We start from the raw sequence: 20,931 nt of genomic DNA, 5'->3' as shown, positions 1-20,931 counted from the left end.
TGAGCTAAATTAATGAAAACATAGTTGCTTTTGTCTGTCCCGCTAAAATGATTTGTTTGGAACTATCCAGAGCTCCATAAACCACGTGACCACACGGATGCGATATCGAGTCGAGTGACGTAACCCTATTTATACAAATATAAAAACCATCAAGTTACATATGAAATAATGTTTGAGAAATATAACATGATCGTCATATGACACAAGTGATGAGTCTCCAGTCCAGCAGGAGTCGCTCTGCAGCTCTTCAGTCCGCCGATAAACACACTAAAGAAAGAAAGAAAGACAAACATCGAGCGCTGCGTGTTTACATCACTTTGATTTTCTCTCTTTAGTGTTTTCATGAGTGTAAACAGAGTGTTGTGTGTGTGTAGATGTTGACGATGACGTCACAGATGTGCTGTAAATCAGTAGGAACTGATGTGTCCATGCTGGATATTGATGATTTCATCACAGAAATCTGTCAGCTGAAGAAAGAGGTGAAGTTACTGGAGGAAAAGCTGAGGACAAGAGGACATGAACTCAACACAGAGGTTTGGACACATTCAACATCATTGACTGTTTTTAAATGTTTCTACTTTAATGTCACTGTGACACTTTAGAGCTTTATGTCAATATATTTCCTCTCTGAACAGAATTCCAGACACACACAGGACTCCGAGCTCAGCCTCACTTTACTCTGTTATACTGACACAAACCCCACAGACGCTCAGGACACTGTGTGTGACAGTAATCACACCTTGAATCAGGATGAATCTACTGATCAAACCTCCACAGAGTCTCTGGATTCTGTCTGTAACGCTGGAGAACAGCAGATCCTGAACACCAGACCACTGAACATGTGTTCTGTCAGACTGATGGACTGCAGGAAACTGATGGACATCAAAACACAAACCACAGAAGAAGAAGAAGAAGATCACACTGATGAAGAAGATGAGAATCATGATGATGATGATGATTTTATTCCTTCAGGTTTGTTTCATCTGTTGTCTGATCACAATATTTCAATCTCTTGTTTCTCATCCTCAGTCAACACTGATGTAGTGTCAGATGTGCTGGAGCTTCTTCTTAACACTGTTGTGTTTGTTTCAGATGAGAGCGGTGATTCATGTTGTGATGGAGAAACGGCCTCTACATCAAAACAGCGACTGACAGCACAAACTCTTTCCTGCATCACCTGTGGAAAGACATTCAGTTCACAGAGACGTTTAGAGACACATGAGAGAAAACACACAGAACAGAAACTCTTCACCTGCAGGAGATGTGACATCAGCTTTCCTACCTTACAAGAGAAGAGGCTTCATTCACAACAGCACAGAGACAAGCATCAGTGTGAGGTGTGTGGGAAGAGTTTTCTCTCCTCTTCTAATATGAAAGTTCACATGAAGACACACACTGGAGAAAAGTCTTTCCACTGCAGTGAATGTGACAAATATTTCAGTACCAAAGCAAATCTTGTTGCTCATAAGAGAATTCACACGGGAGAAAAACCGTACGCGTGTCCTCACTGTGACAAGAGATTCAACCACAAACCTCATCTGACGAAACACATGCGTTTACACACCAATGAGAGACCGTATCAGTGCAGTGAATGTGGAAAAACCTTTAGGGAATCAGGATCTTTAAAGTCACACCAGAGAACACACTCTGAGGAGAAACTCTATCAGTGTTCACACTGTGATAAAAGTTTCCGTCAGAAATCTCAGCTGATAACTCATGAGAGAACTCACACTGGAGAGAAACCTTACCTCTGCTCTCACTGTGGAAAGAGATTTTCTAATCCAAGTTCTTTTATTTTTCATAAGAGAATTCACACTGGAGAGAAACCTTATCACTGCAGTGTTTGTGGAAAGAGTTTTAATCGTCAGAACATTTTTACAAAACACCAGAGAACTCATACAGGAGAAAGATCTTATAAATGTTCTCAGTGTGACAAGACGTTTGCTCGATCAGATGTCCTGAAAACCCATGAGAGAGTTCACACTGGAGAGAAACCTTATCAATGCTCCATCTGCAGTGAGAGATTCACTTATTTAGGAAGTTTTAATTCTCATCAGAAGAAACATGTTGAAGAACAAACTGCACTGGAATCTTAGCGTCTTTTTCTGTTTTATAACCTGAAAGTCTATAACCTGAAATAAATGTGCTCGTAGTAAATTCCTTTGTTTTTGTGATCCGATGAAGATCTCCGAAAGAGCAGTTTTACATCCATTCCAAATCATAAACATCTTACAGACGTCTTCTAGAGGTCTATATGACATCTGACGTCTCAGAGATGTAGAGCAGATGAGCAAACAATCAGAAAATATCTCTTTCAGATGCAAATACAGACATCAAATGGACGTCTTCTAGATTGTGTGCTGTCAGGGTTGTTTGTTTGCTGGGATTTTGGGTTGTTGTGTTTTGCGCATTTGCGCTTATTTACAGTGATGATGCTACTTGTTGTTTACAGTAAATCAGTTAATAAAAATGATGTTACTTTTCTCTTGTGATTAAATACGATGCGTCACCCTAGAGTGTTTTTGGTGTTTCATGTCCAGTGTCAGATATAAAACAACATGCTGATTACAAAGCTTCATGTTCAAGGATTTAAACCAAAGTGATGTTTCTTTGTTCTGTTCATCCACCTGTCAGTATACAAGAGATAACAGAGGAGGAGATGAAGATTGACCTTCTTATATTAGTGCATGTTGCACGTTGCAGCAAAGGACTTCAGGTCAAGCTACAAGGTGGTATGTTAGAAAAAATTGTTTATTGTCATGCCCTTACAAATACAATTGTGTACAATGTAGTGATGCATGTGATTGTTGATCCACAACCAACATACTCGAAACAGTTATATATTTTCTACAATATCCATATGTACCCTATATTTACAGACTTTTTATATGAGGAACTCAAAGCTCATCTTTAACAAGGTGTTTAAAACAAATTCCCATTCCTGCCCCCCTGTCCTCTCAGTTTAATAGGATGAAGTTGTTGGTCGGCACGTGTCACGCTTCAGTCAAGGGGCGGTCGGAAGCCTACAAACTGCCCATCCAGATCAGGGAACTCCTGTTGAATCCGACGCACAACGCACGACGGGAGAACGACTCTGACCACTGAACCTATAAAGCCCCAGCACCAGCTTACGAAGCTTTGATGGGCGATAAATCTGTACCGCCTGTAAAGACCGTAAATATTATTACATTTTTGACTTTACTGAAAAAAGTATGACTTATTTAAACAAATAAATATTCTGAAGAAAAATCTTCATGTTATTCATTTTGATTTATAAAGTCAAGAAATTAGATCACACAAAAAACCTACTCTGTCTCTGTTCTACGCCTCACAGGTCCAAAATCAGCCATGTAAATATTATTAATGTTCTGGAGGGTGTAAGGATTTAAACAGATTGTTTGGAAGCCTGGGTGATGCGTCACACATTTTAGAGGATCTGACACTTGATTCATTCGTCTCAAAACCTGTGGAAGACAAGGCAATATCTACTTATAATGTATTTAAGAGTGTAAAAGCTTGTGTGGTATTTACTGTATGTATTACACACATACTTCCTCATACATATAGACACAAAGTAATGATTTATAATACCTTTTGTATTTCCAAGCAGCATACATTTTCAACTTCAGTGGGCATTTTATTACAGTTTTCACATTTGCACCTAAACGGTAAGAGAACACCAGTATGTTTTTATTATAATTCATGATCATTTCAACACTGAATGCAAATCTTTATAACATTGTATATGAAAACAGTTTCCTAAATTTATATGTGTTAACGAATTAATAAAATAAAACCTTACCATTCTTTGATGTCCTGTTCATGTCTCGCTGGCAAAGTTGATGGATCATCTTGGTCATCTGCATTTTCAGGATCAGATTCCGGCTCGAACTGATACGGTAGTATAACAGCTGAAACGAAAATTTCAAAGCACTGTTATAGCTACTAATGTTTTTTTGCAACTATCAGTATTATCACAGTCTTTTTTAAATGTTCTAGAAATGTCAAAGTCTTGATGTAAACCAAATTTAATATTGATTTTACCTGTAAATTAACTTTTGTTTGCATACACATCAAATGAGAGTTTTGCCAAGTGATCAACTCTTTTACAAGATTTAGCACATTAAAAAGAAGCATAACACCAAACCAAGCGTCTTTTGGATTAACTTTAGCTTTTATTCAGTGGGAAACAGTCATCAGTCCTTTCTCTCTCAGCGTCATTCTATCCGGTGAGTGGCAGAGAGAAACGGCACATTCAGTTCACCGTACGCCCACCAACACGTGAATTAAACAGGGCAAAACTGTGTTTCCAAAACCTGCCAGTTATCTAGTGTTTGGATACATAAACATGAACACAGTTTGTCTGTAAGCACATGGTTACAATATGGTTAGAATATAACTAAAACTGCCGCTCTTTAAGACATTTGTGGTGGTTGATTTGGTCAGACGATGTAAATGAGAACGTCTGCAATGAGTATTTGAACATATTATATGACAAAATAAAGAACCAAGCCTCTGCTTAAAAAAACAGATTTTATTCTTTCTTCATGTTTTATCACCACTGAGATTTAAGTAGGTTTCATCAAAAATCCAACATTTAAAAAAAAAAAGATTTTTATAAAAAAGTGCATTTACCACAAAAAAATATTTCATAAGTAAAACCATTGAAAAGAAATATACATAGAAAAGAAATACCAGTAAATGAAATTTAGGCAGTGTATTGTATCTTTGTGTGGTAAACTGTGTAGCAATTCCCAGAATGTAAGGGGACGCAACAACCTTTGCAGTAGAACGAGGTCTCGCGTCGCAAACCCTTACGGGTACAAACCCTGCATCTTCTCGTCGGGTGTTTCTTTTTGGAAGTGGAAGCAATAGGAACAAGTGCATGGACGGCAAAAAGGTCATTGACCCTATTTTTAGGGTCAGTGTTGTATGGTGCTCTAGGAGTGTTTTTAGTTGGAGGGTCATCTCTTTCTTCCACACCACCAGCCTGTTCTTGGCTGGTCCATGATTTTACAACACTCTGGATGAAAGAGAGGAGAGTTTTACAATTACCTTGTGGGTTTTTTGCTTTGTAAATCACAAAAGCATTGAACAAACTGATCTGCAAAAGATACGTGACACATTTCATTGTCTGCTTCTGTGACTTCCGTACAAATGGGTAGTACCCAATATTTTGATCCAATTTGTCAACTCCTTTCATTGCATTATTGTATTCCATAATGCATGCTGGTTTTTGCTTTGTAATTTTGTCTTTGTGGCCTTTCTGCCATACCTCAACTTCTTCCATGTTGTTCTCATGGCATGTTGTGACCATTTTGGCTGTTTGTTTGTCTCGCCATGCCAAGACCATCACATTTTCACTGTGACGCATGACTGTTTCCCCAATCCTAAGGTCAGCATTTCTGAGATCACGAATGACTGGTGGTTCCCCTCTGTTTTTCCTTATTGTACCACAGACATGGGTTTTCAAATCAAGTAGGTGCTTACACAGTGGCACGGAGTTGGAAAACGTATCCATAAATAATCTGTAGCCATGACCTGCTAGGCGATCGAGAAGAGAGACAACTGTGTCTTTCAGGAGAGCACTTTCTTCACAATAGGGCTTCATGTTGAAACAGTACCCTGTTTCGGAATCGCACAAGATGTAGGATTTTATTCCATATTTGATGTTTTTTTTAGGATTGTTCACACTGAAAGCTAGGCGGCTATGCCAAAGAAGCATACCTTCATCAATGCAGATGTTTGTGTTAGGCTGATACATTTCACGGAATTTGGCCACAAGGTAATCTAAGACAGGGCGGACTTTGTACAGCCTGTCAGTGTCATTGGCTGGCCTTGCTGTGTTATCATTGAAGTGAAGAAATCTCCATATGATTTCAAACCTGTTGCGAGACATGACCTTGCTGAAGTAGGGGGTAGCTAACATTTCATCCGTTGACCAGTACATATCAAGTTCGGGCTTATGAATGATACCTGTGAGAAAAAACAGCCCCAGGAAGGTTTTCATTTCTGAACCTGTGACCGGCTTCCATGCATGAATTCTAGCATGTTGTGAAATACCATCCGTAACCCGAATACACTGATCTGCATACAGGTTGGTCTGATCAACAATGTTTTGAATCAGAACATCAGAAATGAACAGTTCAATAAAGTCTTTAGGTTCTATTGAATCAAGAGCAGCCGCATCCCCGACAGGCCCAGGGTTTTCAGTGAAGGTAAGGTTTTTTGGCTGCCAGTTCATTTCATGCCACTCATGACTAGCAGGTTCAGGATCTTCAGCTGGTTCATGATGGTTCACAGCGGCCCATGTCTGGTCATCAGCAGGACCATGTTGATGTGCTTCACGTGTCTGTCCTCTGTCTTGTTGCTGTCTTCCTGTAAATATGAATAATTTATATTGAATTCAATAAACAGAACAGACACATACACAAACATTTATCACTATATGTATATACACACTATATGTACACCAAATGTGTACAAGGAGGAGACACTTTTTGTCAATTTCCTTGTCTGTCTTACCTCTCTTCTCTCTGGCACGTTGGAGACCTTTGCCTTGAATCTCTCCACGAGGTGTCCGAAGAACTCAGTGGCCACACATAAAAACTCAGGTGAACTTCGTCTTTTCGCACTGATCGACGGTTTATCAGTCTATCCACGACACGATAAGAAGTGTCTGGAAAGTCATCTACCTCACTGATCCTCCTGAAGTTCTGTTTATGTGAATCATCATTGCATTTCGCACCCGGAAGTCCCGTAACTCATTCTGGGCATGTACAAGGGCTTTCCTTACCATGCTACAGCTAGAACAGGAATTGCCATAATAACTCGTCTTTGACGGGGACGCGTTGTCTACGAGATGTCTCGTCAATGGTGGGGAAAGAGTTAAAAAATGATGTAATGACGTCACAGATATGTTAATTAACATGTGACGTAATCCAGCGCCACATTCCGACAAAATGCCAGCGCAAACACTTAATATTTACCTCTCTTGGTACAACCTCTTCTTAAAGATACAGTGACAAAATCACATGACCCGCGTCTAGACTATGTTGACAAGTCCGTGCAACCCCTACTTTGTATCTCATAATAATGTTGAACCCGTTATTATGAAATACTACCCAGCTCCCTTTTCACAGCTATTAAACAGGGTTTAATTATTATATACAACAGAGAAATATTACAGATCTAAATTTACATGCTTAGAAATAAACCTGGTGTACAGATCGTTTCCTAAAAACGTGCTAAATATAAATATGATGATAAACTCACTCAAATGCTTATGAAGCTATTGTTCTTTATATTATTGTGCTCTGGGCAGTCTGCTTATTAACAGGTTATTCATTTGCTCTGTGTGAGCCTAATTCCTGTTTTTCTGTATTTTTTACAAATTCGCATAGCATATTTCTACTAATAACAAAGGATAATGTAGGCTTGTAATAGGATAACCTATAGCCTATTTGTAAACTTGTTATGAAATGGTGCCACTCGAATAATAACAGAATAATATAATATTGAAAAATGCCCTGCCATCCAGTGCCTTTGCATTCGTTTTGCAGTGTCCACACGAGATGACACGTGACAAAAAAACTTTCTAATAATAATTTGATTTTGTAATGTTTCCCTGTCGTGGACAAAATCTTTAAATAATATGGAACTGGTGAACAGTTGGTACAATGTATTTCTATTTACTACTGTATAGTGGAGCTTCGAAAATACAGAACTCCGTCTATTTTACTCATTAAAAATTCCATTTCACTCGGAAATGTGTCAAAACTCGGAAGTAGAAACGATCGCAACTTCTGTTCAAGGGGACTTTAAAGATGATAGCAGACTTTTGCTAGCAAACTTTAAACCTCTAGCACCGGTGCTTTGTGCAAATAAAAGCTAACGTACTGCCCTGAAATATATGTCTTCCAGATGTTTGTGTGCTATCAGGGTCATTATTGAGATACATCTTTATATTATAAGTCAAAATTTAAGATACTACTTATAAAATCTAAAAATAAATCCCCATGCCCAACGAGACTAGCATGAATATTTTAAAAAGACAAGAAAAGAAACATACCTGGAGGAGTAAAATCATAACCATCGTAGTCGCCATCATCATCATCATCATCATCGTGATTCTCATCTTCATCAGTGTAAAGCTCCTCTGCTGTGGGTTCTATATCCATCATGTTCCCGCTGTCTTCACAAGTCTGCTCTTCCTCTGATTTGGGTTCTGTTTTGATCTCCATCATGTTCCCGCTGTTTTCCTCCGTTTGTTCCTCTGCATTGGGTTCGGTTTTTATCTCCAGGTTCCCGACGTTCTCCAGTTTGACTGAAGGAACAAAACCACCATGAATTTCATGTTCGCCAGTGTGTTCTTCCTTATCCATGGGTTCTGTTTTGATCTCCAGCGGTTTAAAACACATGTTCAGTGGTCTGGTGTTCAGGATCTGCTGTTCTCCAGCGTTACAGACAGAATCCAGAGACTCTGTGGAGGTTTGATCAGTAGATTCATCCTGATTCAAGGTGTGATTTGTGTCGGTATAACAGTCTAATATGAGGCTGAGTTCTGAGTCCTGTGTGTGTCTGGAGCACATCGCATCCGCCTGTGACGTCATCGTCAACACCTAAACACAAACATAAACACAAACACACACAACACTCTGTTTACACTCATGAAAACACTAAAGAGAGAAAATCAAAGTGATGTAAACACGCAGCGCTCGATGTTTGTCTTTCTTTCTTTCTTTAGTGTGTTTATCGGCGGACTGAAGAGCTGCAGAGCGACTCCTGCTGGACTGGAGACTTAACAAAAGTTAGGCAAGAAAGTAAACTGGTAAGAGATTCCTACCACATTCATTTAAAAACGTTTTCTCTGGTTGATGGTGATATACAGTACCAATAAATCTACAAAATAGTTTGACCCCATAGGGAAATGTAATATATCCACATATATGTGAGACACTGGTGAATATATCGAAATATATTGTGTATTTTGGTTTCTACTTAGAATGACAAACCTCCATATGGTAATTTAAATCTTAAAATATTACAATATTAGAACCTTAATTTAAAATATTTCCATTTGATCACAACAGCACCCGGGCTGCATTTCTGCACTGCAGTCAAACTATCAGCAGATATTTTTATAGTTGTTTGCCATATACGCGTCCTTCTGCTGATTGGCTATTAAATATTGCCATATATGGGCATATTGATGCGTGACGCTGTGATACCCACCACAGGCCTGTAGTTAATTATTCATTTCTTGTATTTCTATTACAGGGAATAATTGTCTGCGCTGTAGTTACACGTTAAGTCATTATGTTCTTTTGCAGACGCATAAGAAGGCAATTCCGGGACAGTTGGGCCAGACCTTGAATCCTGACGCAGTACTGAAGTTACAAAATAAGAGAAGAGAGACATTAGCTCTTCCACATCCACATTTAAAGGGACAGTTCACCCGAAAACATTCATACTCGCCCTCTTGTCATTTCAAACCTTTATGACTTTATTTTTTCTGCAGAACACAAACGAAGATATGTTGAAGAAAGTTGGTAACCGAACAGCACAGGGTTCCATTCACTTTTTTGGGACACAAAACCAAGGCAAGTGAACGGGTCATGTTAATAACATTCTTCAAAATATCTTCTTTTGTGTTTCCATATATTTTACTTTTATTTATAGGAGAAGCATCGTTATTCCTCATGAAACAACATTTTCTTTAAGTAAAGATCTCTAAACATGTCTTAATGTAATAATCATTAAATATGTATCGTGTATATAGGCTTTTTCATGTTGAAAAAAGGGAAAATAAAAAGAACTGCATTTAAACTTTTTACACGGTAGGCATACAAAAAGAAAACACATATGTTTTATATATATATGTTTCATACATATACGAAACAAAACGAAGCAATATTGACAGTCTCTGATATAAGTTTATCTTGCTTGAAATGTCCTGGATAAGAAAAACAAGCATATATGTGTTTTGTAAAGTCTGTTCAACAATCCGACAGAGGAGCAAACGTGCTGCTAAAAACCTCAGATCTGACGTAACTGTTTATAATGTTGGAAATAAATAAAGTAAATGGGCTTGATACCTCGATGCCAACTGTTAAGATCCTAAAAGAGACGGAGCCAAAGCTTGTTTGGTTATGCTGATTTCGTTCGCGGTCTTTGCCTTTTTTAACTCCGCATGGCATCAATAAATAACAGAAACCGGTTTATTTCAACTGGTAGGAATCACAGCGCGTTTTAAAACAAAAAGCATCCGTGCGAATTTATTAACAGGCTGTAAACTGAAGGCAAAGACCATTTGAACTTCTTAGAAGAAAATTATGTCTTTTAGGGATGGAAAAGGGTGCCAGGCTAAGTTAAGGCCAAATTCATTAACATTAGTTGCAGTGAAATGTACATTTTCATGTTTCAAGTTTCTTAAAACGAATATTTCGGATTAAGTTGAAGGATGTACTGTTACTCCAACAAATACAGTAAAAGATCTAGGCGTTATGTTAGACAGAAACCTGTCATTTAAAATCACATCTCAAATGTCACAAAAACAGCCTTTTTCCACCTTAGAAATGTTGCTAAATGATGAAATATTCTGTGTGTTGCTGATGCGGAGAAGCTTATTCATGCATTTATGACCTCAAGACTTGACTACTGTAATGTTTGTCCTGCATCATCAATAAACAAACTACAGTTAGTTCAGAAAATACCATCACATAACCCCAATGTTATCAACCCTTCACTGGATACACATTAAGTATCGTATTGACTTTAAAGTTCTTTAAATCACTTATAAAGCCTTAAAGGGTTTAGCATCTACCTACCTAACAGAGCTTCTATCACACTACAACCCATCACCGCTCTCTAAGATCTCAAAACTCAGGACTTTTGAACACCTGAAAAGCGATATATAATTAAAATTGAATTGAAAATTAGCATTACTTAATATATTTTCAACGAACGAATATACATACAGAAAAACCGCAAAGTTACGGTAACAAATTAATTATTTACATTAACATTTAGGCATTTGGCAGACGCTTTTGTCCAAAGCGCCTTACATTGCATTATCCTATACATTTATACATAGGTATTAAAATTATTGTTACTCATTTAATTTTACGTTGGTTTTTCTATAACTAGTGCAAGTGATTTAAACGAATTCAGTGGCTACCAGTTTTGAAACATTTGAATATGGTGATGTGAGCCGAGCATAAAACGCGATCTGGGCATTTGGTGTGCAAACTTAAAATATTTAAACTAGTTTGTGATCGGAGTGAACAAGGATTAACGAACACATACAAATTATTTTAATTTTTTGTATATTGTAAAATCATTACACATGAAGTGAAGAAGCGTTAAAAAAGACGTGACAACAAACACGAAGGTCTTCGCCTACACTATTGTGACGCAGTTTTATCCTATGATAAATACGAATATTGGAATAGCAATTTTAATTTTAGAAAAGTTATTGCGGATCGAATATTCGAACATTCGTGCACATCCCTAATCAAGACTCCGAATTCGACAAACCACAGATAATATACATTTGAACAAAGACTGTGATGAATGTCACTGATAGAATCAGAAATATGTACAATAGAGTCATTATTAAACTGTACTGAATGATCCTGGAGTCCATTAGAACCTAACAGCACATCAACTCTTCTGATATATAAATCTGAATTGTTTCACACAAAAAGATGTGAATTTTGTCTAAATCTTTCATGAAGGTTTTCCTGCTCTTGTGACAGATTGTTTCCAGCATGTTTCTTCTGTTGAGTCTGAAACCTCCTAAATAAGTGAATGTCCCTCCGCAGATTATCTGGTGGATTTCTCTCCTGTGTGAACTTTCTGATGGAGTTTCAGAAGAACTCGTTGAGTAAACGCCTTGTCACACTGACAGCATTTGTAAGGTTTTTCTCCAGTATGAAGTCTCTCGTGGGTTTTCAAATTGTCATGTCGACTAAAACGCTTCCCACAAAAACTGCAGTGATACGGCTTTTCTCCAGTGTGAACTCTCCGATGATCTCTGAAAGCACCTGACCGAGTAAAGCTCTTTCCACAAACACTGCAGTGATAAGGTTTTTCTCCAGTGTGAACTCTCTGATGATCTGTAAGTTTATTCTTTCGAGTAAAGCTCTTTCCACACTCAGAACAGAGGTAAGGTTTCTCTCCGGTATGAATTCTCTCATGAACCATCAAATATGACTTCTGATGGAAACGTTTGTCACAGTGTGAACACTGATGGAGTTTCTCAGAGTGTATTCTTTGGTGTAATTTTAAATAACCTGAATTTTTAAACGTTTTTCCACATTCACTGCACAGAAACTGTTTCTCGTCAGTGTGTTCACGCACGTGTCTTTCAAAACAAGATGCAGAGGAAAATCTCTTCTGACAGTGAGGACACTCGTGCTTTTTTTCCTTCCTTTGAATCTCTTCCGTTTCTCCATCACTGCTCTCATCTGAAAGAAACACGACAGATCAAGCTTAAGCACTTAACCTGGATCATTTATAGAAACATTTTAAACAAATATGTGACATCAAATATCCACTCATCCATCCATTTTGAACACATTTTTACTCCTTACATATTATAGGATCTGAGTTTTCTACTGAAAAGTCTTTAATTAAACCTGTAAAATCTGCATCTTAACATGCAGTTCATGCTCCGGCTTTGGTTGTCTTAGTTTTTGTAAAGATTTTGTTTCACTTCAAGCCACAACATCATTTCAGTCATAGCGACACCATAGCAACAGATTAACTTTCTTAAGCTTAAATGCCTTCTTCAGGATATGTCTTATTAAACTTGTGATACAAGGTCCTCTTTATTGAAACATCAGAAATTCACATCACAGTCAAAGGTCATGAAAAAACGAAACAACATTAAAGTTAGAAACATACCCGATGGAATAAAATCGTCGTCTTCATCTTCATGATTCTCATCTTCTTCATCAGTGTGATGTTCTTCTTCTTCTTCTTCTGTGGTTTGTGTTTTGATGTCCATCAGTTTCCTGCAGTCCATCAGTCTGACCGAACACATGTTCAGTGGTCTGGTGTTCAGGATCTGCTGTTCTCCAGCGTTACAGACAGAATCCAGAGACTCTGTGGAGGTTTGATCAGTAGATTCATCCTGATTCAAGGTGTGATTACTGTCACACACAGTGTCCTGAGCGTCTGTGGGGTTTGTGTCAGTATAACAGAGTAAAGTGAGGCTGAGCTCGGAGTCCTGTGTGTGTCTGGAGCACATCTCATCCGACTGTGACGTCATCGTCAACATCTACACACACACACACAACACTCTGTTTACACTCATGAAAACACTAAAGAGAGAAAATCAAAGTGATGTAAACACGCAGCGCTCGATGTTTGTCTTTCTTTCTTTCTTTAGTGTGTTTATCGGCGGACTGAAGAGCTGCAGAGCGACTCCTGCTGGACTGGAGAGAAACACACATGACGTGATTCATGATTTCATACAGAAAGCATCAGACGCGTTTAAGGTCTATACGTCATAGTGCGGCGAAGACGCGCGGACTTATGTAATAGAACAAACATTTAATTGTAGAATTTTTAAACTTAACCCTAGAATTAATATCTGGGGAATTTATTTACAACATAATTTAAGGACGTGGCCACAAAATTTGCCAAAGATTCTAAAACGCTTTACGAAAGCGTCACGTCAAGTAACGTCAATTGATAAGTGATACTGTATTTACTGGCTACAGTTGTAAAATAATTAAGTGAGAAAAAAATGAAACATCTTTATGAAATCATATCTTTACACACAGTGAGTGAGTTTGTGAATGTATCAAATGTTGATTTCACAAACTTTTTAATCGTATTTTTTCATGTATTTTGTATATGTGTAATTAATTACCATTACTTAATTACTAGTTACATGATGTAAATGCTCTTTACAGGACCGTTTAGGAAGTGCAACGTGTGTTTCTCCCTCCAGTCCAGCAGGAGTCGCTCTGCAGCTCTTCAGTCCGCCGATAAACACACTAAAGAAAGAAAGAAAGACAAACATCGAGCGCTGCGTGTTTACATCACTTTGATTTTCTCATACAACACGTCTTCTATAGTCAGACGCGTCTGATCTGTATCGTGCCAATTTACATGCCCCATAAGCCTTGTTTATATTTGTTTACAATGCAATTTTATGCATATATAGATCAGCGGGAGTCACGTGACGGAAGTGAAAGGGACAGTTTTTGTAACCTGGGACAACAGTAAGCAGGCTTCACTCAGCCTGATGGAGATCTAAGACTGTTACAGTCCATCACAGTAGTGTTGCCATACAATGGTGGTAATGCAGCTGCTCAACGACACATTTCTAGAAGTTATTAGCATTTTTGCAAAACAGCTTTACAAATAGACTTAAAAACAAACAGTAAAATCACGAAATAACAAGTATAGAAATAAGGAAAACAAATGATAAAAATCAGGAAAACTTTATATACAAAATGATCAAAACATGTAAATAAATAATACACTTCTTCCTTCTACTCATGAATCCAATACCTTCCACAGTTTAAGTTTACTTTAACTTCACTTACAATCTGTTGTTTTATAAAATGGTTCCTCTTCTTCTTTACTGTACATACAGTTTTGTGTAATGTTGGCTACTAAGACGAAATACTGAATCTCCCCTCGTTTATAAGTCAGTCTACAAAACAAATAAATGAAAATGTGTTACTTTACATACAAAATGTTGTGCAGTTTAGTTTCAACAATATTCAAAAATAAACGTCACGTTTTCTATTCAATGTAATAAAAACAAAGAAGAAGATAGGAGATGTCTACAAGATGATTAGGATTTTGAAAGGATGTAAATCTGCTCTATAATGTTTAGCAGATATTTTTACACAGCAGATGTTTTCCAGATCTTTAGCAGACGTATTTCGGAAGAAGTGGATAATTAAACTGATGACACACAACACAAGTTCAGATGTATTCATTCATGACAAAAATCAACTCTACCTGACCCAATCAAACTGACAATCAACCCCACAGACTGCAGAAAAATAATTTCATAAAAAGAAGTTTACCATAAAATATTAGGCTACAATTATCCCTGCTTACAGACACAGTTTATAAAAAAAGAAAAAGACGCTACGATGATGATTCCAGTGCAGTTTGTTCTTCAGCATGTTTCTTCTGATGAGAATTAAAACTTCCGAAATAAGCAAATCTCTCACCGCAGATGGAGCAGTGATAAGGTTTCTCTCCAGTGTGAACTCTCTCATGGGTTCTCAAGATATCTGGTCGAGCAAACGTCTTGTCACACTGAGAACATTTGAAAAGTCTTTCACCATGAATTCTCTGATGATTCACTAAATTGCTGTGACGCTTAAAACTCTTCCCACAAACACTGCAGTGATAAGGTTTCTCTCCAGTGTGAATTCTCAGATGATCTCTGAAATGATGTAGATAAGTAAAGCTCTTTCCACAGTGAGAGCAGAGGTAAGGTTTCTCTCCAGTGTGAGTTCTCTCATGAGTCTTCAGCTGAGATTTATGACGGAAAAATTTATCACAGTGTGAACACTGATAGAGTTTCTCATCAGAGTGAGTTTTTTGGTGTGACTTTAAAGAATCCGAACACTTAAAGGTTTTTCCACATTCACTGCACTGATACGGTCTTTCATTGGTGTGTAAACGCATGTGTTTCTTAACATGAGATGAATGGTAAAATCTCTTGTCACAGTGAGGACACTCATACGTCTTTTCTCCCGTGTGAGTTCTCTGATGAGCAACAAGATTTGATTTGGAGCTGAAATATTTGTCACATTCACTGCAGTGAAAAGGTTTTTCTCCAGTGTGTGTCCTCATGTGAACTATCAGACTAGAAGCGGAGACACAAGGTCTCCCACACTGCTGACAGTGAAAGTGTTTCTCGTCTCTGTGCTCTTGTGAATGACGTCTCTTCTCTTGTAAGGTAGGAAAGCTGATGTCACATCTCCTGCAGGTGAAGAGTTTCTGTTCTGTGTGTTTTCTCTCATGTGTCTCTAAACGTCTCTGTGAACTGAATGTCTTTCCACAGGTGATGCAGGAAAGAGTTTGTGCTGTCAGTCGCTGTTTTGATGTAGAGGCCGTTTCTCCATCACAACATGAATCACCGCTCTCATCTGAAACAAACACAACAGTGTTAAGAAGAAGCTCCAGCACATCTGACACTACATCAGTGTTGACTGAGAAACTTTTAATGCATTTGTGACAGAACTGATGTAAAAACACTTTTTATGAAATGATAGTGAAAAGACAACAAAAGAAACATACCTGAAGGAAAAAAATCATCATCATTGTCGTCATTCTCTTCTTCATCAGTCTGTTCTTCCTTCACTATGGTTTGTGTTTTGATGTCCATCAGTTTCCTGCAGTCCATCAGTCTGACAGAACACATGTTCAGTGGTCTGGTGTTCAGGATCTGCTGTTCTCCAGCGTTACAGACAGAATCCAGAGACTCTGTGGAGGTTTGATCAGTAGATTCATCCTGATTCAAGGTGTGATTACTGTCACACACAGTGTCCTGAGCGTCTGTGGGGTTTGTGTCAGTATAACAGAGTAAAGTGAGGCTGAGCTCGGAGTCCTGTGTGTGTCTGGATTTCTGTTCAGAGAGGAAATATATTGACATAAAGCTCTAAAGTGTCACAGTGACATTAAAGTAGAAACATTTAAAAACAGTCAATGATGTTGAATGTGTCCAAACCTCTGTGTTGAGTTCATGTCCTCTTGTCCTCAGCTTTTCCTCCAGTAACTTCACCTCTTTCTTCAGCTGACAGATTTCTGTGATGAAATCATCAATATCCAGCATGGACACATCAGTTCCTACTGATTTACAGCACATCTGTGACAGATCTACCTTTAAGGTGGGGTCAATAAAAATGAGCATTTGACTGTGATTGTTGCACTTTTTATCAATTGGAGTAGCTTCTGTGTGTCCATACAGAGCAAAACTATCCTTTAACAAAGTGCCCAACTGTTTTATCCCACATATTTGAGCATACCCCTACTAAACTTAAAGAGATAATCCCCCCAAAAATGAAAATTCTGTCATGAATTACTTTCCCTCTACTTGTTCCACATACGTTAACATTTCTTTGTTGGGTTGAACACAAAGAGAGATATTTTGGAACAATGTTAGCAACCAACATTTCTGAAGCACCATTGACTGCCATAGTAGGTAAAAATAAGTAATGTTTTGGTTCTGTTGAAAAAATATATATACTTTGAGAAATGAAGGAAAACAACAGTTCTGGGGCAGTTTTGAGTACCATTTAAACGTTTCCTACTAATAAATAAATGTTAATGTTAGTTTTATTCACCTTTTCAGAAGCTGGTGTGTTAGATTGAGTTGGTCGGTGCTGAATAAAAGGTTTGAGCCAGGACATCTCGATAAACCGCTTGGGCACTTTGGTACTCGACGCCCCGTCTCCTCTCTCCGCCTTCACTCTCTTCATTGCTCTGCAAAACTTGTCTCGGGCGTTTTTCCACGTCGCTTTGCAAGTCTTCGGGTCGTCGACACCGACTTTGGCTGCAATTTCCCTCCATGAATGAAACGTCTTCTCCGGATCTGTGAAATCTCGACGCGCGCGATCGTAGAGGTGCGGATACATTCGCACGAGCGCGGCAACGCGACACTCCAATGCATTCATGTTGATCTAATGTTGTTGTTCCTTGACCCCGTTGAAACGAGCAAAAGGACTTTAGGGTTTAAGTGAAACTGGCGCCCAAGATATGAAATAAACGCCAAGAAACTTAAAAGACAATTGAAGTAAAAGACACACGTCAGATGAGTTCCATCTTTCTTTAGTGTGTTTATCGGCGGACTGAAGAGCTGCACAGCGACTCCTGCTGGACTGGAGAGAGACACACTGCACATCTGCATTCATTCTACATTACACAATGATAACAATCAATATTTACATCTTTTCACATTTACAATTAGCCTACAATGTTTCAAGAAACCAGTCATTTCATGGCTTATATATATATATATATATATATATGATATAAAGAGCATATTTATCTAAAAACACAATATTTTAAAACAATGTTCCAATTTTTTTTAAACAGCCCTACTGCACTGCATTAAACTGTACTGCCTATAATAGCTCAGCCATGGTTACTGCCCACTTTTTATGCAATGTGCTCAACTAGGCGTCATTGTGTAATTTCTGGGTCGTTTTCAGTTTACTTTACACTGTTATGAACCACATGTATACTCAAAGTTGTTTTCAATAATTTTACACAATGTTAATAACATCTTATATATTTTAATAGTACACATGTATGCTTTCTCAGTATTCAGACTCAATAATAATGTATCAGTGATGTGATTCTGAGTGATCTGAAACCACATTTAGATGATTGTGTTTGATTGAGATTATACGGAGTTAATGATAAAATCAGTATACTTATTCAATGATCATTTATTTACACTTATTAAGCATGCTATATTCAAAAATTAGCTGCTTACACTTTTGTTTTAGAGCACAGCAATGTAAAGTCAAGGGATGTCGATTTAGAAGCCTGACCAGAGGATCTGAATTGAAGTATTGTGTACATATATAGGAGGCCCGAGGCATTGTGATACCATTAGGAGGCCGGGCTCTCAGTATTTGACTTGTTCTATTGTGATCCATTATTTGCCCAGACAGGCAGGTTATTCAAAAGATCAGGTCCTCATCGTCCGAGGATCATGTGTGTTCCCCCTCATGATGGGTTTGTGGGCTCATGACTGTTTAACTTGTGACACTCTCAGTCTAAAATTAAAACATTGTATACAATGAGCCATGTCAAGTAATGAAAATAACTTATGACTATAACTATATCTATGTGCTGAAAACACTGTATTTTCAGATGCTTCGGGAAGATCTCACTTTGTTTGGCTTGTACAAATAAAGTTAACTCTTTGACACCTGGACCTTCTTTGTCTGAGCAATTTTTTGAAGCTACAAGATCAACTTTCCACAACACTGTCAAACACACGTCATTTGAGATGGATAGTCAAAGGGCGAAAGTGTATTTTTAGATTGACTGTAGACAACAGCATAGCGTAAATGTCTGCCTCTTACAGTTCCAGTGAATGTTGAGTGTTAGAGCATTCATTCAGCAAAACATCTGTACACAAATGTTAAAAACAGCAAAAGATTATGTACACAGCAGAAAAGTTGATGTGGATTTAAAGGATTATTTTAATGGGTTCTGTGATGAACTGACCACCAGACCCGGTTATTGCCGCTGAATGTTGTCGTGTTCGGAAAACAAACTTATTATAAAAATCTACTCAATGAGGTTTACAAAGCTGTTAAAATGTTTGCAAGAATGTGTTTAAGACGAAATAGTATCAATATAACTAAGATTAAGATGTGTATGTGAGAATAGAGCCTCTAAAATCTCAACATTTTGTATTTGAAAATGTTTGAAATTTGAAATTTAATTTGACACTTTTATGTTTCATATAATTTCTTGAAATGATGATCAATGCTCTGATAAAAATATCACTTTTTGAATAGGTCTGTTGAAAATATGTTTTTAACTTTTTGTTGCCTACATTCATAACCAGTTTGTTGGAATAAATGACTAATTTAAAAGTTGTATGCATCGCTGCCATAGAAGATCCTTTCGGTTCCATAAAGAACCTTTAACATCTGAAGAACCTTTCTATATCACAAAAGGTGTCTTGTGGAATTAAAAATGGTTCTTCAGATTGTGAAAACTAAGAAAGAAAGGGTTCTTTAAAGACTGAACGGTTCTTTGTGGAATTAAAAATGGTTCTTCAAACCTGTCTGTGAAACTTTCATTTGTTCAAGGAAAACAGTGGCTTATAGTTGTATGTACCTGACATCAAAGGTTCTTTTCACATAAAAAAGCACATTTTAAAATGTTTCTCTCGTGACTTAAGTGAATGATTCTTTCTCCACGTTATCATTCTTTCCTAAAACTACCACATGTGACCCTGGACCACAAAACCAGTTACAAGGGTCATTTATGAGGTGATATTGAAATGGATACATCATCTGAAGGGCGAGTAAATAAGCTTTCTATTGATTTATGGTTTGTTTGAATCGGAGAGTATTTGGCCGAGATACAACGTTGGAATCCAAGGGTGCAAATAAATCTAAATGTTGAGAAAATGGCCTTTACAGTTGTCCAAATGAATTTTTACTGTTGGAAATTCACAAAATCTTTACTTAATATCCTAATGATTTTTGGCATAAAAGAATAAATACAATGTGTTGTTAGCTATTGCTAGAGATATTCCTGTAAACTCCTGTCATAGTAATATTTCATTAGTACATGGTGCATCGAAACACCAAACCAAGTACAAAAATACAGTTTTAAAACACTTAACTGAGTGATTCATGATATATTTTATAAATTGTTTTAAATACCTCTCCTCTCTGTTTCCCATATTAAGAGGTGACGTGTAGATGCAGAACACTTGAACATGATCATTTTTGGTCTTGCTGACTCGCATCGAAGTTAAAAAAAATATGTTTTAAAGAGAAAATCTCTCAAATAAAGTAGATTGGACTCTCTTTCTAAGCTCTTTTACATCCATTGTAAATCATAGACATCTTACAGACGTCTTCTAGAGGTCTATATGACATCTGACAGCAGACGTCTCAGAGATGTAGAGCAGATGAGCAAACAGCATCTGCCAAATGTCTTGTAGATGAAAATGCAGATATCCAATAGATGTACGTGTGCTATCAGGGTAGGAACTTGATTTAGTTACACAAGCATGAATAATATGAACGATTTACATGACCCTTACTATTTAAATATGCTTGTTGAAAACGTTTTACGCCGGGGCATCGTAAATATGTCACTTAGACAAGCCAAGAGAGATTTAATACGCTGCTGTATAGGAAATTATAGACTACCAGTTGAGCTTCTAGACCCCATAATATCAAGACC

General features: G+C 37.6%; 4 protein-coding genes across 7 annotated transcripts; 1 reads left to right on the top strand and 3 right to left on the bottom strand.

Annotated features, from left to right (window-relative positions):
• The first annotated feature begins 213 nt into the window (after positions 1-213).
• LOC306897202 (uncharacterized protein) lies at positions 214-3,241 on the top strand. Of its 2 annotated transcripts, XM_079461760.1 has the most exons (5): positions 214-533; positions 636-972; positions 1,093-1,337; positions 2,635-2,732; positions 2,962-3,241. In XM_079461760.1, exons 1-4 carry the CDS (start codon positions 375-377, stop codon positions 2,668-2,670), a joined length of 777 nt encoding a protein of 258 aa, XP_079317886.1. In that variant the 5' UTR covers positions 214-374; the 3' UTR covers positions 2,671-2,732; positions 2,962-3,241. The 2 variants fall into 2 exon arrangements, with proteins under 2 accessions (XP_079317886.1, XP_079317885.1); XM_079461759.1 differs by lacking the exons at positions 2,635-2,732; positions 2,962-3,241 and having other exon boundaries at positions 1,093-2,513.
• Positions 2,734-9,115, bottom strand: LOC306897173 (piggyBac transposable element-derived protein 4-like). Of its 2 annotated transcripts, XM_079461704.1 has the most exons (6): positions 9,059-9,115; positions 8,072-8,621; positions 3,803-3,911; positions 3,592-3,661; positions 3,310-3,464; positions 2,734-3,163 (listed from the first exon to the last, which is right to left on the bottom strand). In XM_079461704.1, the coding sequence occupies exons 2-6, from the start codon at positions 8,610-8,612 to the stop codon at positions 3,001-3,003; spliced, it is 1,038 nt and encodes a 345-aa protein (XP_079317830.1). In that variant the 5' UTR covers positions 8,613-8,621; positions 9,059-9,115; the 3' UTR covers positions 2,734-3,000. The 2 variants fall into 2 exon arrangements, with proteins under 2 accessions (XP_079317830.1, XP_079317829.1); XM_079461703.1 differs by lacking the exons at positions 2,734-3,163; positions 3,310-3,464; positions 3,592-3,661; positions 3,803-3,911 and adding an exon at positions 4,518-6,378.
• Positions 9,116-11,294: 2,179 nt separating this feature from the next.
• Positions 11,295-14,577, bottom strand: LOC306897228 (uncharacterized protein). Its single transcript, XM_079461801.1, has 3 exons — positions 14,565-14,577; positions 12,910-13,285; positions 11,295-12,470 (listed from the first exon to the last, which is right to left on the bottom strand). Exons 2-3 carry the CDS (start codon positions 13,283-13,285, stop codon positions 11,827-11,829), a joined length of 1,020 nt encoding a protein of 339 aa, XP_079317927.1. The 5' UTR covers positions 14,565-14,577; the 3' UTR covers positions 11,295-11,826.
• Positions 14,441-17,866, bottom strand: LOC306897179 (uncharacterized protein). 2 transcript variants are annotated; one of them, XM_079461719.1, is made up of 5 exons: positions 17,331-17,821; positions 16,715-16,867; positions 16,285-16,612; positions 15,207-16,133; positions 14,441-14,674 (listed from the first exon to the last, which is right to left on the bottom strand). In XM_079461719.1, exons 1-5 carry the CDS (start codon positions 17,658-17,660, stop codon positions 14,670-14,672), a joined length of 1,743 nt encoding a protein of 580 aa, XP_079317845.1. In that variant the 5' UTR covers positions 17,661-17,821; the 3' UTR covers positions 14,441-14,669. The 2 variants fall into 2 exon arrangements, with proteins under 2 accessions (XP_079317845.1, XP_079317844.1); XM_079461718.1 differs by lacking the exon at positions 14,441-14,674 and having other exon boundaries at positions 15,037-16,133; positions 17,331-17,866.
• Positions 17,867-20,931: the final 3,065 nt, after the last annotated feature.

The sequence above is a fragment of the Barbatula barbatula genome (assembly GCF_947034865.1).
Source record: "Barbatula barbatula genome assembly, chromosome: 8".
Classification (NCBI taxonomy): Eukaryota; Metazoa; Chordata; class Actinopteri; order Cypriniformes; family Nemacheilidae; genus Barbatula; species Barbatula barbatula.
This window is presented reverse-complemented; position numbering and strand designations above follow the sequence as displayed.